At 51.7% G+C, this 16,874-nt stretch overlaps 1 protein-coding gene across 1 annotated transcript in view; it reads left to right on the forward strand.

The window, feature by feature from the left end:
- The window catches only part of KRT7 (keratin 7), a 47,367-nt gene that overhangs the window by 13,170 nt on the left and 17,323 nt on the right, over positions 1 to 16,874 (forward strand). The window contains exons 3-4 of the mRNA XM_056119997.1: positions 16,088 to 16,200; positions 16,288 to 16,640. Coding sequence (XP_055975972.1) covers positions 16,088 to 16,200; positions 16,288 to 16,640 — 466 coding nt within the window. The remainder of the gene's footprint in view (positions 1 to 16,087; positions 16,201 to 16,287; positions 16,641 to 16,874) is intronic.

Genomic DNA, 16,874 nt, shown 5'->3' on the forward strand with positions numbered 1-16,874 from the left:
GCGAGTAGCTGGGATTCCTAGTTTATGGGTGTGACAGGTGCCTTACTGGATGGAGCCCTGACTCTAGACACACCTGCGTGGGGGAATTAAGACTCCAAGATGCCTGCTGGCTCCACTGAGATCCGCCAATAGGGGGCGCAACGGAGACCGTTGGTTATTTGCTCTCTGGGGGTTTCCCCCGCCTGTGAGATGCTGTCATTGAGAGTTTTGCTCCCGCAAGGGACTTGGCCTGAGCAGCACCAGTACCTCCCAGAGCTCAGCAGCGGCTGAAGCCATTTGGAAGCATTCTCCAAGAACCGTCTCCATCATGTCTCTCTCCTTAAGCCACCAGCAGCAGCCGGCCTGTGCTCCCTCCACAGAGGTCTGGGTCCCAGGGCCTGGCTCTGAGCTGGTGATACCAAAGCAGCTCAGCAGCTCATTCTCTTCACGGCCTCTCCTCTTCACTTCGGGTGTTAGTGGCTCTTACCCATTCCCCTGAGCTCCCTCGGCTTTTGGTGTGATCGCTTGTTCTGCCAGTGCCAAATCTATGCTGTTTGTGGCACAGCGGGTAGGGCGTTCGCCTTACACGCGGCCAACCTGGCCGACCCGAGTTCGATTCCTCCGCCCCTCTCGGAGAGCCCGGCAAGCTACCGAGAGTATTCGATATGCCAGACACAGTAACAACAAAGTCTCCAATGGAGACGTTACTGGGCCCGCTCGAGCAAATCGACGATCAACGGGAGGGCCTTTACCTTTACCTTTACCACTATTTCCACCAACAACTCAGTATCAGGCCAACCACTTCTCTCCTTGGTGAATAACTGGTCTCATTACGTTCTCCTTCTTGGTTGGAACCTGGTGGACACAGGGCCACCTTGAGCCTCCAGGTATGAGACCCATGATGTGTCTATATGCTTTCTTTCGTTGGTTGCTTTCATTCTTTTTTTTTTTATTCTTTTTGGGTCACACCTGGCGATGCACAGGGGTTACTCCTGGCTCATGCACTCAGGAATTACTCCTGGTGGTGCTCGGGGGAACATATGGGATGCTGGGAATCGAACCCGGGTCGGTTGCATGCAAGGCAAACGCCCTACCCACTGTGCTATCACTCCAACCCGTCCCATTGGTTGTTTTAAAAGTAAAATTTTCTTTCCTTCTTTTTAATTTTGTTTCGGGGCCACACACAGCAATGCTCAGGGGTTACTCCTGGCTCTGCACTCAAGAATTATGCCTGGCTGTACTCAGGGGACAGCAGGGATGAGATGGCAGGGATTAAACCCAGCTCAGTCACGTGTAAGGCAAGTGCCCTGCCCGCTGTACTATTTCTTCAGCCCTAGAAAATGAAACTCTCAAAATCAATCAACTTGATGTGTTATGGAGTAATCAAATCACAGCATGAGTTTCGTGTTTGTTCACACACAATTCTGTCTGCCAGAAACACGGATAATTATAGAGAATAAATGTCTGGTCCAACTGAGTCACAAAACGCTCACAGCTGGAACAGCTGTCAGCTCTCTCGGACCCCACTGCTCCTCATCAGCCTCCAGTGGATGGCAGGAATCTTCTCTCGCCTCTTTCCCCAAACTCACGAGCTGTAGGGAATCCTTCCACTGCTCCCGCTAACAAACTCCAAGTCTCCTTCCAGGCAAGATGCCTATTTATTATAGTCATTATGTATCTCTTAGCCATTTAATATGTGTAAAACGGTGTCACTATCTTTATGAGTTTCCTATCTTGGCAAATGTGAAGGGTGTGAGTATCACAGGCCTAACTGTATCCTCCTCCTGCGTCTAATAAGCTCTGTGGTTTTATAGCCCAATTGTGCACAGTATGGCGAGTTTTAGGAGTGTGCAAGTCACGGCAGAACCCACTACAGGGCAAAGGAGGCAGCCGGGAGATGACTGCACAGCACTTTTAGAAGCCCTCAAGGAAGCCGCTTTAAGTGGCTTGGAGAGAACAGAAAACCCATGTGAGGTTTGAGGCCCCCTGTTCCTGGCAGAGAGCTCTTTATCATTTATTTCTTGTTTGTGGTACCATAGATCCACCCAGATCCTCCACACGCAGGGTAAGTCACATTCCAAGCCACAGAGTTAGGCAACCCTTGGAGTATCCTAAGCGATAAGAACATTAGGAACCTCTTTTGGTCTGAAGTTTCGACTTTGACCCCGTCCCTGACAGACCTCCTAAATTCCTGGTAAATTCCCAAATGCTAAGAGCTCTGCTAGCAGCTTCCGTTCTGTAAAGCCGAGGAGTTGATGTTGGGTTGGACTCCGGATGAGGACTGCCAAGAAGAAATAGAGTTTTTTTTCTTTTCTTTCTTTCTCTTTTTTATTTTGTGTGTGTGTGGGGTGGGTGGGTGGGGATATACCCAGCAATGCTCAGGGGTTACTCCTGGCTCTGAACTCAGGAATCACTTCTGGTGGTGCTTAAGGGACCGCATGGGATGTCAGGAATGGAAGGCACTGTAGCACTGTCCTCCCGTTGTTCATCGATTTACTCGAGCGGGCACCTGTAACATCTCCATTGTGAGACTTGTTGTTACTGTTTTTGGCATATTGAATATGCCACGGGGAGCTTGCCAGGCTCTGCCGTGCGGGCGGGATACTCTCGGTAGCTTGCCGGGCTCTCCAAGAGGGACGGAGGAATCGAACCCCGGTCGGTCGCGTGCAAGGCAAACACCCTACCCGCTGTGCTATTGCTTCAGCCCAAGGCAATGGCAGTAAATTTCCTGGGAAGCAATAGCTCTGACCTCATGGAGAACTAACTGGCACCAGTCCACCAGTCTATAACAGACCACGCGGAGGCTGGACGCCTACAAGGATGACAGCAGAAGAAATCGAGACCAATTTAGGACCAGAGAGAGATTAACCAGAATCTCCAAAGCTGTTCCTTTGACATCCGATCAATCCCTTCCAACAGAAGCTCCTGCAGAAACAAAAGTCAGGAAACGAATTTCAAAGAAGACCAACTCGGGGATGGAACAATAGCACAGCGGGTAGGGCGTTTGCCTTGCATGCGGCCGACCTGAGTTCGATTCCCATCATCCCATATAGTCCCCTGAGCACCGCCAGGGGTAATTCCTGAGCGCAGAGCCAGGAGTTACCCCTGGGCATTGCCGGGTGTGACCCCCCCCCAAAAAAAAGAGCAAAGAAGACCATCTCCACTCCCAAGCCCCTTGGTAACCTCCCTAGCAACAGACTTTTACCTAGGTCGAAGCTCCACATGGGGACAGGTTGGAAGAAACCCTATAAAGGCCACCTTGAATAAAGAAGCGAGCAGATATGCCGCCCGAGCACATGTGTCACCCGCATCTTCCCTCTTGAGATGTGGACTTTCATGTTTTTACGTCTAATTCTGGGATGTGTGTAGGGCCTCTCTCTGCCCTTGGAGAAGCCCGGGCTCTCTTTTGAGCAGGTTACTCTTCACTCTCTCCCACTTCCTCTTCCTCCTTCCCTTCAAAACCTCCAAAGAAAAGCTGTGTAATTTCACTGCTCGTCTACTCCTGAAATTCCTTTCTGCGAGGCGAGACAAGAACACAGTAACTCTGGGTCCCAGGTGGCAGAGGCGGATGGGGGAAAGTGACCGTCTTTCTCCTCCCCGCGTCACATAAGTCACCCGTGGGGCCCACCGACATCACTGACACTTCAGCCTCAAAAGGGTTAAGTTCTCAGCAGCCCCACCAGCTCAGCCTCCAGAGAGAGGAGACCTGGGCTGGAAGTGGACATGAGAGTTGACCAGGCCCGTGCGAGGCAGCCTCCAGGAAGTGCCAGTGATGGCGGGTTGGGGACATTCCAAGTTGGGGACCACATCGGGCACAAGCATTGTGATGCAGCCAGCTTCATGGGGGCAGAAGATCCTACACTCTATGAGTGTTCCTCTGTCTCCTGTACCATCTCCTTGAAGAAACAGATCGTGTTTCATTTGTTTTTTTTTTTGCTTTTTGGGTCACACCCAGCGATGCTCAGGGGTTCCTCCTGGCTCTGCACTCAGGAGTTACTCCTGGCGGTGCTCAGCGGACCATATGGGATGCTGGGAATTGAACCCGGGTCGGCCGCATGCAAGGCAAACGCCTTACCCGCTGTGCTATCTCTCCAGCCGCGATCGTGTTTCTTCAAGTGAGTGTGATCCTGAGTTCTGGGGGCCATACTAGCAAGGGAATGAATTGAAGGCAGCACGTAGGAACCTCAGAGGTGCAGCCTCTGGTCTGAAGCTCAGGTGACCCCCTAGACTCGGGATTGACTCCTGAAAGGGGTCTTAGAGGCTTGAGTTCTTCCCTTTGAAGCCTGATGCTCTGTCCAGGTAAAGAGTGTTTGCATTGAGCAAAGGCAGGGGACACCCAGCTGGTACCACAGGAGGTGTGGAGTGAGGGAGAACCCACCCAGGTAAGCAGAAATGTCAGAAGGAAAGAGCCTGTGAGAGGAGTGGAGGAGACGTGTAGGAATAGAACTGTAGTTTTCCTAATATACTTCTTCCTCTGCACCGCCCCCCCACCATGATGTGGGCACCTTATCTCCCCCTGTGAGGAAGCATGCTGGCGTAAGGTGCAGGGTCTCCAGCTCTCTTACCTTCCTCAGAAAGCTACTGGAGGGGGCTGGAGCGATAGGACAGTGGGGAGGGTGTTTGCCTTGCATGCGGCCGATCAGGGTTAGATCTCCGGCAGCTCACAAAGCCGGGAGTGATTCCTGAGCGCAGAGTCAGAAGTAACCCTAGAGCATCGCAGGGTGTGGTCCCCAAACAAACAAACAAACAAAACAGAAACGAAAAGGAAAAGAAAAGAAAAGAGAAAGCTACTAAAGTTTACTAGAACTTGGATATAAAATGAGCAAGAGGAAGAACTAGAAGGCAGGGTGTGAGGAGAGTGCAGGAGATGGCATCCTCTGGGTGATAGAGGAAGATCCCAGGTGAGAGAGAGCCTGGGGTGGGGGAGAACTCCAAATACTGATTAGACTCTGGGACATGTTTGCACATACCAAGAGGTTTGGACGGCAGGGAGAGTCTGGGATCGATAGCACTTAGCAACCCTCGGTAAACAAAAAAACAAGAAGTTTGTTGTGTGATTCAAAAGGCACAGCTGGGAATATTGATAGTGAAGAAATTCTATCACTAGGAGGGCAGCTTGTGAAGGAGATAACTTTGCACTTTCTAGAGCTGGAGTTCATACTTCATCTGGAATGTCAAGAAATCCCACTGTTGGGCTGGAGCGATAGCACAGCGGGTAGGGCGTTTTCCTTGCACGCAGCCAACATGACCAACACAGGTTCGATTCCCAGCACCCCATATGGTCCCCTGAGCACCGCCAGGAGCAATTCCTGAGTGCATGAGCCAGGAGTAACCCCTGAGCATCGCTGGGTGTGACCCAAAAACCAAAAAAAAAAAAAAAGAAATCTCACTGTTGGGCTGGAGAGATAGTAGAGGGGTTGATAGTACAGGGGTTGCTTTGCGTGTGGCTGATCCCAGTTAGATCCCTGGCACCACATATGGTCCTCTGAGCCCTGCCAGGAGTAACCCCTGAGCACGGCTGGATGTGGCCCCCAAATCCCCCAAAAGTAGCATTATAAATGTGAATTTTTAACATGTATATAGCAAACATATATATATATATATATGTTTGTATAAAAATTGAATACATACAACACCTATAAGGGAAAATATATGTATGTATAAAATATACGTACAAAGGAATATAAATTATATATATATATATATATATATATATATATATATATATATATATATACACACATAGCACAGCGGGTAGGACATTTGCCTTGCATGCGGCCGACATGGCCGACCCGAGTTCGATTCCTCCGCCCCTCTCGGAGAGCCCCGCAAGCTCCCGAGAGTATCTCGCCCTCACGGCAAATCCTGGCAAGCTACCCATGATGTATTCGATATGCCAAACACAGTAATAAGTCTCACAGTGTTATTGGGCCCGCTCAAGCAAATTGATGAACAACGGGAGGACAGTGACAGTGACAGAGATATTTAATATACATCTAAGAAACATACATTAACATACATGTATATGTGTATATATATGTGCAGACATTTTGCTGGGGCCCCACGTCCAGTCCCTGGCGCTGCAGGGCAGCCTTTCCTGTTCTCTGTGTGTGGGTCTGGTGGCCCTGGGCACTACCACTAGACTTGCCATGGTTGCCACTGGGGACAGGGAATGGGTGGTCTGACAGCTGCTCTTTTTCATATATCTTGTGTCCCTTTGGATAAAGACTGTCTTGCTTTGGTACTGACTGAACTCTTCCTCATCTCTGAAGCTTGCTGAGAAGCTGGTGGCTGAGTGGAGAAGGGCAGCTCTCTGCCTCGTTGCCTGCTGGGGAATACGCAGCCCAGAAGATGAAAAGCTAATTCGATAACGGGGGTGGATGGCGCAGTCTGGGTACTTGCTGAGTCCACATCAGAAAAGCTTCAAGTTCCTAGGACCCTAGAACCACAGTTCTGGGAAGTTTGTTTACCAGAATTAAGATTTTCAATGTGGGAAGCTCACCTTGCATGCAGCTGAATCGAACACTGATTCGATTCCTGTTATCATATATGGTGGTATGTGATAACATGAGCACAGGGACAGTAGTGATCTCTGAGCACAGTCAAGTGTGTCATCCCCTGCTGCACCACCCACCTAAAAAAAAAAAACTCTCAAAATTCCAAGATATCTGAGCAGATAGATTCACTTCCTGGGATGAGAAAAGGACCCAGTCCTGGAAACTCTACGTAAGGTCTGAGATAGATTGTCTGTTAAACCTTCTGAAATGCACCAGGGCTTCTGTCTGCTTGCCTGGACAGGGAGAGAGCCACCAAACTTCACCACAGGAGCAGTGACAGAGCCTAGAGCAGCTCCTCGCTCTTTTTTTTTTTTTTTATCGAATCACCGTGAGAAAAGTTAGAAAGCTTTCAGGTTTAAGTCTTGGTCATACAATGATCAAACACCCCTCCCCTCACTGGTAATTATTTTTCACCACCAAGAAACCCAAAATACCCCCCACCCCTCCCAATGCCTGTGAGGCAGATGATTTCTACTTAATTCTCTCTCTACTCTGAATACATTCATTATTTTGACAAAAGATGTACCATTATTGTTTGGAATTTCCCCCCAACAATCAGAACTGCTGAAAAGGCATTGTGAAATAATTTGTTTTTTATTTATTTTTATTTTTTTATTTTTTTTTAAATTTATTTATTTATTTATTGAATCACTGTGGGAAAGGTTACAAAGCTATCAGGTTTATGTCTCAGTCATGCAAATATCAAACACATTTCCCTTTACCAATACTTATTTTTTACCATGAAGAACCCCAATAAAACCCCACCCCCCACCCCTCCCCGTCCCTGTGAGGCAGATGAATTCTAGTTAACACTCTATCTGCTTTGATTAGATTCATTGTTTCAATAAAAGATTCACCACTATTATTTAGAGTTTACCCCCCCCCCCCCCCAAATCAGACATGCTGAAAAAGCATTGTGAAGTGATTTGCTTTCTACAGCTGGGTTCAAGAACTAAATGTTGGTTTTGGATTTCTGCTATTTTACCTATTGACCCTGGAAGTATTTCTACTGAAAGTCAGATAGTTAAGAAATTGGTCTCTGTGCACTGGAGACGTGGCCGTGCTGGAGAGCCGCTCGTGGGGGCAACTGGTGGCCTCGGTAGGGCGTGAAGGGCGGACCGAAACGCCACCCTTCCCATGAGGTTTTAGTCGCCCCCACACTCCCGGCTCATACCTGCTGTCCACAAGGCTCCCATGTGGCCGCCATCTTTCTTTCCAGAGAGGAGAGGGCGAATGGGGCAACACCCTTTCCCCTCCGGCAGACTTGATGGCCTGGATCAACGCATAGTCCTTTCACTTTTCTGCTCCAAGCTGCTGGGTTCTGCATTAAGTCCTTGTGCTTCTGGGGCCGTGGCTGTGCTGGAGAGCCGCTCGCGGGGGGCGACTGGTGACCTCGGTAGGGCGTGAAGGACGGACCGGAACGTCCCCCGACCCCTGAGGTTTTAGTCGCCCCCACTCCCCCGGCTCATACCTGCTGTCCACAAGGCTCCCATGTGGCCGCCATCTTTCTTTCCAGAGGGAGGAGGGCGGAAGGGAGCAACACCCTTTCCCCTCTGGGCAGAAATGATTGCCTGGATTAACGCATAGTCCTTTCACTTTTCTGCTCCAAGCTGCTGGGTTCTGCATTAAGTCCTTGTGCTTCTGGGGCTGTGGCCGTGCTGGAGAGCCGCTCGTGGGGGGCAACTGGTGACCTCGGTAGGGCGTGAAGGACGGACCGGAACGCCCCCCTTCCCATGAGGTTTTAGTCGCCCCCACACCCCCGGCTCATACCTGCTATCCACAAGGCTCCCATGCGGCCGCCATCCTTCTTTCCAGAGAAGAGAGGGCGAATGGGGCAACACCCTTTCACCTCTGGGCAGAAATGATGGCCTGGATTAACGCATCGTCCATTCACTTTTCTGCTCTAAGCTGCTGGGTTCTGCATTAAGTCCTTGTGTTTCTGGGGCTGTGGCCGTGCTCCAAACTTAACTCTGATTTTCAGGGAGAAAGATTGGGTGGTTTACTTCTCATTGATCGCTTTGTATATAGAGAGATGTCGCGCGGCCGTGTAAGTGGCTGTGCGGTTTTGAGAAAAAGTCCTCATTCCCGCATACTCTAGCTGTGTTTGTAGAGGCTTCTGGTCACCGGGGTTCCATCTGGGGGAGGCGGGATGCGGCACCTACCCCATCTGGAACTTGCCGGTGGTCTCGGCTCTTTTTGGAACCTGTTTTTTTTTTTTTTTCCCTCCGGGATCTGTGGTTCCCGCACCCTCCATGTGGTCCTTCTCTTAGGCTTAATGCTTCAAAGATGGCGCAATAATTTGTTTTTATTGCTGGTTATGAAAACCATATGATGTTTGGATTTCTGATATTTTATTAATTAAGTCTGGAGGGATTTCTGCCAAGAGCCAGATAATTACGAGATTGGTTTCTGTGCATTTGGTGCCATGGCCGTGCTGGAGAGCCGCTCGTGGGGGGCAACTCATGGCCTCGGTTGGGTGTGAAAGACGAGCCAGTTCCGCCCCCTTCCCATGAGGCTGCAGTTGCCCCATCACCGCTGGCTAGTATCTGGCTTTCCAGTCAGCTCTGGGGTTGCGGGGAGAATATGGGGGAGGGGAAAGGCGGAAGAGACAGACACCCTTTCCCTCCCGGGGTGGGGGGAGCATGGCAGCTCCTCACTCTTCAGGCCACAGCATCCTGCCCACTAGTCCATTCACTGCCAACCATTGGAATCAGTGCTTCCTCCTGAGGAAAAATTTCATAGAACTTAAACAAACAAACCAAAACCAACTAAAACTTTTGGGGCCAGAGAGACAGGACAGTGGGTGAGGTTCTTGTCTTGCATACAGCTGACCTGGGTTTGAACCCCTGCCAAAAGCCAAAGCAAAACAAAAGAAAACAAAAAAACCAGAATGAAAAACCTTCTATAAAATTCAATAAAATATCCTAAAAATGATGTAGACAAAGAAAACTTGTTTAGGGGCCAAGAATGTAGTTCAGTAGGGCTGGAGTGATAACACAATGGGGAGGGCATTTCCTAGCATGCAGCCGCCTCAGATTTGATCCCTGGGACCCTAGATGTTCCTTGAGCATCACCAGGCATGAGCTCTGAACATAGAGTGAGGAGTAAGAGGGGAAAAAAAGAGAGAATGTAGCTTAGTGGCAGAGCACAATCTTTCATGGGTGAGATTCTGTAATCAATTCCCAGCACTGTCAAAAAAGTAGCAAAAAAACAGCTCCCATCCCCCACCCCTCAAACAAACAGATAAATAAAAACCTTCCACAAAAAAAAAAAAAAATTCGGAGCTTAAAATCGAAGAAAGAAATAAAAGTTGGAGTAGATACCGCCAGATGAAGGAGAGAGTCATCTGGGAGAGCAAATGGAGAAACTCTTGTAATGGGGAACCAAGGTTGCCCATGGCCATGGAAGTTAAGAGTGAGAAAAATAAGATCACAGATGTCAAAACCAGGAGAACTTACAGTGAACAACACTTGTTTCAGAAGAAGGAAGAAATAATCCAGGGGCTGGAGAGATGGTACAACAGCTAGGGCGCTTACACTGCACGAGGTTGACCTGGGGTAACCCAACCCATATGGTTCCCTGTGCCCGCAGGAGTAATCTCTGAGCTCAGAGCCAAGAGTAATCCCTGAGCACTGCCAGTGTGCCGCAAACCAAACAAACAAAAAGAATAAATAAATCAAGTAGAAACAATAGGAGGAAACATCACTGAGCTAAAGAAAGGTTTGAATATTAGCGTAGGAAGGGTTCACTGAATGCCCGTCAAGATTAATAAGAGGTTATGTCCTAGGTCATATCCTGGAGGAGGAATTTCAGAACTGGAAAAAAATAAAAAGTGAAAATCCCCCAAACTTCCAGGCACAAAAACGGTCAACAACAGAAACAGGCTACCCACCAAGGAGAGACACGCAAATGGACTCTGAAGGATCATCTGCTGCCTGCAAAGTCAGACCTGTGAGCCCAAGCACACAGCCCCTGGGGATAGGACTCCCGGTAAAGGACAGACCTTTCCCATCTGCAATAATACCCCCGTGGATCACTTCCCAGAAGCATGTCCAGGAAGGTAGTTCAGACAAATGCAAAATCAAATTTGGAAAAAGAAATCGCAAAGCACCTCAGGAGAGGGGAGCCCCCCAAACATTGCAGTAGTGAGAGCAGGGCGTCTAGGGAAAGCAGAGTATGGGTCCAGCGAGTAACAGGTGTCTGAGAGGTAGGGGCGACTCCTGTGGTATTTCCACCCCCCTCCTACTTGCTAGTTTCTTTTCTTTATATCTTTATTTTTTGATTAATTCTGGCAGAGTCTGGCAAACTTCCCGTGTTGTACTCAATATGCCAAATACCAGTAAGGATGATGGGTCTCGTTCTCCTAATCCCGAAAGAGCATTGCAATGGCTCTTTTAAAATCTCAGGGCTAGGAAGAAGGAGACGCTACTGGTGCCTGCTTGAGGAAATCGACGAACAACAGGATGATCGTGATGGTGATCGTGACTGATTCGAGTCTATTTTTCTTAAAGGTTGGCAATGCTATTTATTGTTATGCGATAAGAGTCTTCCCTCAGAAGTGGTCTCTCTTCAGTCTAGTCTCCGTTCTGGCTCTCACAAGAAGTACTGAAATGTTTCTGGAACATTTTGGCTTATAGCAACCAGGAGATAGAGGTGGTGGCCTGTTTTAGTTCTTTATTTATCCATTTACTTATTTATAATTGAGTCACTGTGACAAAAATATTCATGCTTGGGTGTCAGTCATACTGTGTTCCAACGCCCATCCCTCCACCAGTGGACATTTCCCACCTCCAATGTCCCCCCACCTCCACACTTCCGCAGACTGCCTCTGTGACCTGTGACAGGTACTTTTCCTCTCTCTCTCTCTCTCTCTCTCTCTCTCTCTCTTTCTCGTTTCTTTTCAAGTTAGTAATCGAATGGTTTTAACTGCCAAGGTTCAAATGCTGGGGTTTCTCTATACAGCTGTGTCCTTCGGCCCATTTCAATTCCCTTGCCTAAGTTTCTTCTCTTACACTAGGGGAGATAACAGATGGCTCTGTGGGGCTATTGGAAGGTGAAATAGGTAATCAATCGATGTGCTGCTGAGAGCTCGCACCTGTGAAATAAATGAGCTTCTACAACCTGCTTCTTCTGCTGCTGCTTCTCCTTTAGTTATTTCCGTCTGTGGATTCATCTCTGTTTTTTTTAATTTTTTTATTCTTACTTCTTGTGTCACACCCGGCGATGCTCAGGGGTTATTCCTGGTTCTGCACTCAGGAATTACTCCTGGCGGTGCTCAGGGGACCAGATGGGATGCTGGGATTCGAACCCAGGCCGGCCGCATGCAAGGCAAACACCCTACCCGCTGTGCTATCGCTCCAGCCCCTGGATTCATCTCTGGAAAGTAGCCTGGTGAATCTTCCATTTACCTATTTCCTCTTTTTTTTTTTTGGCTAAGCAAGATTATATATACATATATATATACATATATATACATACATATATATTTTTTTTTGCAGTGTTGTTAGGGCACACCTAGCAGTGTTCAGGGCTTACTCCTGGCTCTGCACTCAGGAATCACTCCTGTTGGGCTCAGGGGACCATATGAGATGCCACGGATCGAATCCGGGTGACCCACATGCAAGGCAAGTGCTTTATCCACTGCAATATCACTCTGCCGCCCCCCTCCCCCCAGCCAGATAGTTTTTATTGAAACTTGTTTAGAAAGATGTGAGGGGAGAGAACGGGGGAAGTGTGTGTTCAAGAGAGAGAACACAGGCCCAGGGAGAACATAGACTTACACAGCAAGTCACATATTACCTCTTTGTCTTTTATTATTTGACTTAAAAAAAAAGAAACCAAGTATTGCATTCCAAGCAGAAATGTCAAGCGATTTTTTGCTGTGATAACAAACATTTGAATGCCATGGTAATGAAAACAAATCATGCCTTTGGACATTTTTTCTTTAGGAATCAGAGGATGTGTTTTCAGAGGGGTGGACAGTGAGTCATCGTTCTGATAATGCAGCAGGAGGCCCCAAAGAATGTCTCCCCCATCTCTTGTCAGGGAAGCAGCCAGTTCCCTCTGCAAAGTCAGGCCCACGGTGATTGGGGGAAACTAAGGCACCTGGGCAGGGCTGGAGTGGAGGAGGGGTGTGTGTGTGTGTGTGTGTGTGTGTGTGTGTGATGGGGGGGCGGGAGGGAGAAAGACAGACAGAGAGCGAGACAAAGAGAGACAGAGATAGAGACACAGAGATTACTACAGTTAGGGGGATGAGTTCTTGGGGCAGAAATGGAGGACTAGCAAGGTTTCTCTGAAGACACTCGTCTAAGCTTCTTCCCACGGGCCAGAGAAATAGTCCAGCGGGTAGGGCTGGACTTGCATGTGGCGGACCCAGGTTTGGCCTCTATCGTCCCTGGAGTACTGCCAGGAGTGACTCCTGAGCACAGAGTCAGGTGTAACCCCTGAGAGCATTGCCAGGGGACCCCAAACAACAAACGAACAAGGTTTCTGTCCAGGATCTCCAACGGTGTGGCCTCTGTGAGCCTGGGAAGCCTGGGCTGGGGTAAAGGTGGCACCGGGCACTCCTGTCGCGCAGGAATTTGACCCCTGGCCTCTCAACACTGACTGCTGCTTGTGTAGCCCTCCAGAGGGTGTTTGTGGGTGCGGCTTGGCACTGAGTGGGCTCAGAGTGAAAGGAGACAGGAAACTGGGAGGGCTGGAGCTGCCAGGAACACTTCAGGGAGGGGATGGAGCGAGGCCAGCCCTGGAATGGGGAAATATTGCTCAATTAGAGGCCGGCCCGAGAGCCCACAGAGCGTTTCTCCTTTGCATGCCTGGCCTCGGAGGAATCTGGGACTATCGCTGCTGCTGAAGGCACCTGTGGCCAGTCCTGGAGGGGCGGTGACTTGCCTGGGTCGCCAGGCAGTTCAGGATGCCCTGGGCAAGGCCCTAGGGGAGAAGCGGAAGGGAGGAGGAGTGCCCAGTGAGAGCAGGGGACAGTGCAGAGGGCACATCCTGGGGGGCAGGGGGCTGCATGGGAAGGCCCTGCAGCAGAATGTAGAGGAAGGAGGGAAGGGGGGAGGGGGGCTGGAAGGGGGGGAGGCTGGGGTAAACACTAGCAGAAAAAGGAGCGGAGGAGGAGCTGAAGGGGTCAGCAAGATGTCTGTGCGATGCGTGTGATGTATGAGTTCATGTGTGTGAGTATACATGAGTGACGTGGTATGTGCAGGTGTACTTGTCTGTGTATGCGAGTGAGGTGATATGTGTGTGAGTGCATGTTGTGAGAATTATGCAAGCAGATTCTTTTTTCTGGTGGGGGTTTTGGGGGAAGAAGAGGAGGGGGATTCCCCTGATCACAAATATCACAGGACTGTGAAATCTGTGTGGGTCTTCAAGCAGCAATGGAAAATTCCAGGGGAATTCTCTCTCTCTCTCTCTCTCTCTCTGTCTCTGTCTCTCCATAGTTTCTCACACAAACGCTCACATACTCTCACACTCTTACACATTTACACACACTGACATTCTCACGCTCTGACACACTTTCTCATACATTTACTTTCACACACATTCTTACACATGTGCACACATGCTTCCACATTCTCACACACTCTCACACTCACATACTCTTTCTCTCATGCATACACCCTCTAAACTTACATACTCACACAGTCTTTCTCTTACACAGACTCTCATACATTCTCTCTTCACACACACACACACACACACACACACACACACACACAGAGCAGACATCACAGTAAACACAGTTTCCATGCACAGTCCTCTGTCTAAACACCAGGCCTTCTCCAAAGGCCTCTGAGGGTGCCTATGAGAAGTTCTTCTGTCTAATTGAAGTGAACGCTGAGAAGGCACCGAGAAGGGCGTTTTAGCCCCACACTCTACCCCAGACACCACAAGGCTTGATCTGAGCTGACCAACCTGGCCAGCTCTCTGGTGGGGCTTGACATGTGTCAGACTGGCTTTTCTAAAGGTTCCTCAGCTGCCCCTCGACCTGTGCCCTGTGGGGCGGGGAGGGGGTGGTGGTGGAGGGGAAGGGGAGGGAGGGCCAGGGAGGGAAGAAGCGGGGTGGTGCTTTGCAGTCAGTGGCTGGATTGGTAGAAGAAGAGAGACCAAAGGTATGCTCCCCGTCTTGGAGGGATTTGCGATTCCTGGGAATTGTTTCCCTGGTGGCTTCGTGTGGGGGAGCCGATGAGAACTGGAAACTGGAGCCCTTTACACAGAAAATGACAGGGGAACAGTGAAAGGAAGGAATGGGACATGCATGTATGCGTGATAACATTTCGGTACCTGAACTGCAAACCATGATCCCCAGAAGTGGGGGAGGGAGAGAGAGAGAGAGAGAGAGAGAGAGAGAGAGAGAGAGAGAGAGAGAGAGAGAGAGAGAAAAGGAGAAAGAGGGAGAGGGAGAGGGAGAGAGAGGGAGGGAGGGAGAGAAAAAAGGAGGGAGAGAGAGAAAGAGGGAGGCAGAGAGAGGGAGAGGGGGAGAGAAGAGAGAGAGAGAGAGAGAGAGAGAGAGAGAGAGAGAGAGAGAGGGTAGCAGGGGAAACTGAGGGCTTTGGTGGTGGGAAATGCACCCTGGTGGAGGGATGCGTGTTGGAACATTGAATGACTGAAACCCAATCATGAAAAACACTGTAACTGTGTATATCTCCGGGTGATTTAATCAAAGAAGAAAAGGAAAAGAAAGACAGGGATGGGGCCGAAGCCACAGCACAGCGGAGGGGACGTTGCCTTGAGCGCAGCCAACTGGGGTTTGATCCTAGGCACCCCCCTATGGTTTCCTGAGCCCTGCCAGGTATCATCCCTGAGTACAGAGGCAGGAGTTAGCCTTGAGCACCTCTGGGTGTCCCCCTCCAATCCCCCCTTCACCCCCCCCCAAAAAAAGGAAAAGGACACTGCCCTGCTAAGTGTTTGAGGACAAATACAAGAGGGCTTGCACACGCGCTCGCTCGAACACACACGGGTGTATCCAAGTGTGTCCCCTTGTCCCAAGACACCACGTCCTCCCCAACAGCTCCAGGAGGGAGTCAGCAGCATCACCTATACCCCGGGTGTGGGGGTGGGGGACACGGCCAAATGTCCTGCAGGGGTGGGGCCCAAAGGTGACAGGCACCCACCACACCTGTCCTCACCACACCTGGTTTCTCCTTCCTGGGACACCTGCAATCCGCCGCCAGGAGAGTGACGCGGGCTCGTGGGGGCCTAGCGGCAGGATAACTGATCCCACGGCTGCGGACCCCCAGGGGCAGGGTGGAGTGGGCAGGAGGAGGCCCAGAGTGGGGTCATGCATGCACCTCCCCACGAGCCCGGTTCCCGAAGCGGAAGGAAGGAAGCGGAGGGCCCCGGGGCCAGAGAAACCAGCCCGGCCGGGCCCACCTGGGGTCAAGTTACCCGAGACCTGATCTCTCCGGCGGGCGGGCGGGGAGGAGGGTGGGAGTCCGGGAGGACCTTCGGGAGGCGGCCGGGGGCAGCAACGCGGGTGTCCACCCCCGCCCCCAGCCCTCTGTCCCTCTGCTTTAGTCTCCGGGGTCTTTCCGCGCCTCCTCCAGGGAGCCGTCCTGCGCGCACCCGGCTCGGACCGAGGGGTCCCGCGGGCATCGGGGCCCCGGGGGTTCGGCGCGCCTGGCGGGCCGGGACCGCTGCGCCCCGAGGGCGCGGGCAGGTGGGCGGCGCGGGGGGCGGGGTCTGCGCCCGGCAGGTGGCGGCGGCCGGGCCCGCCCTCGGCGCCAGGCGACCCGCCCGCACCTAGCGGATAAAGGCCGCGCCGCGCCCGGGCCGCCCGCCACCACCATGTCGCTGTCCCTGCACCTGGGCACCCCCGGCTTCAGCTCGCGCTCCGCCGCCTACTCGGGCCGCGGCGTCCAGGGGCGCGCGGGCGGGGCGCGCCCCGGCCACTTCGGCAGCCGCAGCCTCCTGGGGCTGGGCGCGTCGCGGCCCAGCGCGGGGGTCCCCGGGGGCGCGGGCATCCGCGCCGTCACCGTCAACCAGAGCCTGCTGGTCCCGCTGCAGGTGGACATCGACCCGGCCGCCCAGCGCGCGCGCCAGGACGAGCACGAGCAGATCAAGACCCTCAACGACAGGTTCGCGTCCTTCATCGACAAGGTGGGCGCCCCCTGCCCCGGCCCCGGCGGGGGTGGGCGCCGGCGACGGGTGTGCGGCCGCCTGCCGTCGCGGGTCCCCTCCTCCCCGCGAGCCCCGCGCCCGAGGGACACAGAGCGCGCCGGCTCCCAGCCCCCTGCCCAGAGCGCTGCCCCCAGGCCCAGCCTTTCCTCCTGCAAGTGGGCGCGCTGGCTTGGGTCCCCGCCTCCCACCCTGCTGGGGTCTGCCGGGGTTCCA

This window comes from Sorex fumeus, unplaced genomic scaffold (genome assembly GCF_029834395.1).
Source record: "Sorex fumeus unplaced genomic scaffold, SorFum_2.1 ptg000042l, whole genome shotgun sequence".
Lineage (NCBI taxonomy): Eukaryota > Metazoa > Chordata > Mammalia > Eulipotyphla > Soricidae > Sorex > Sorex fumeus.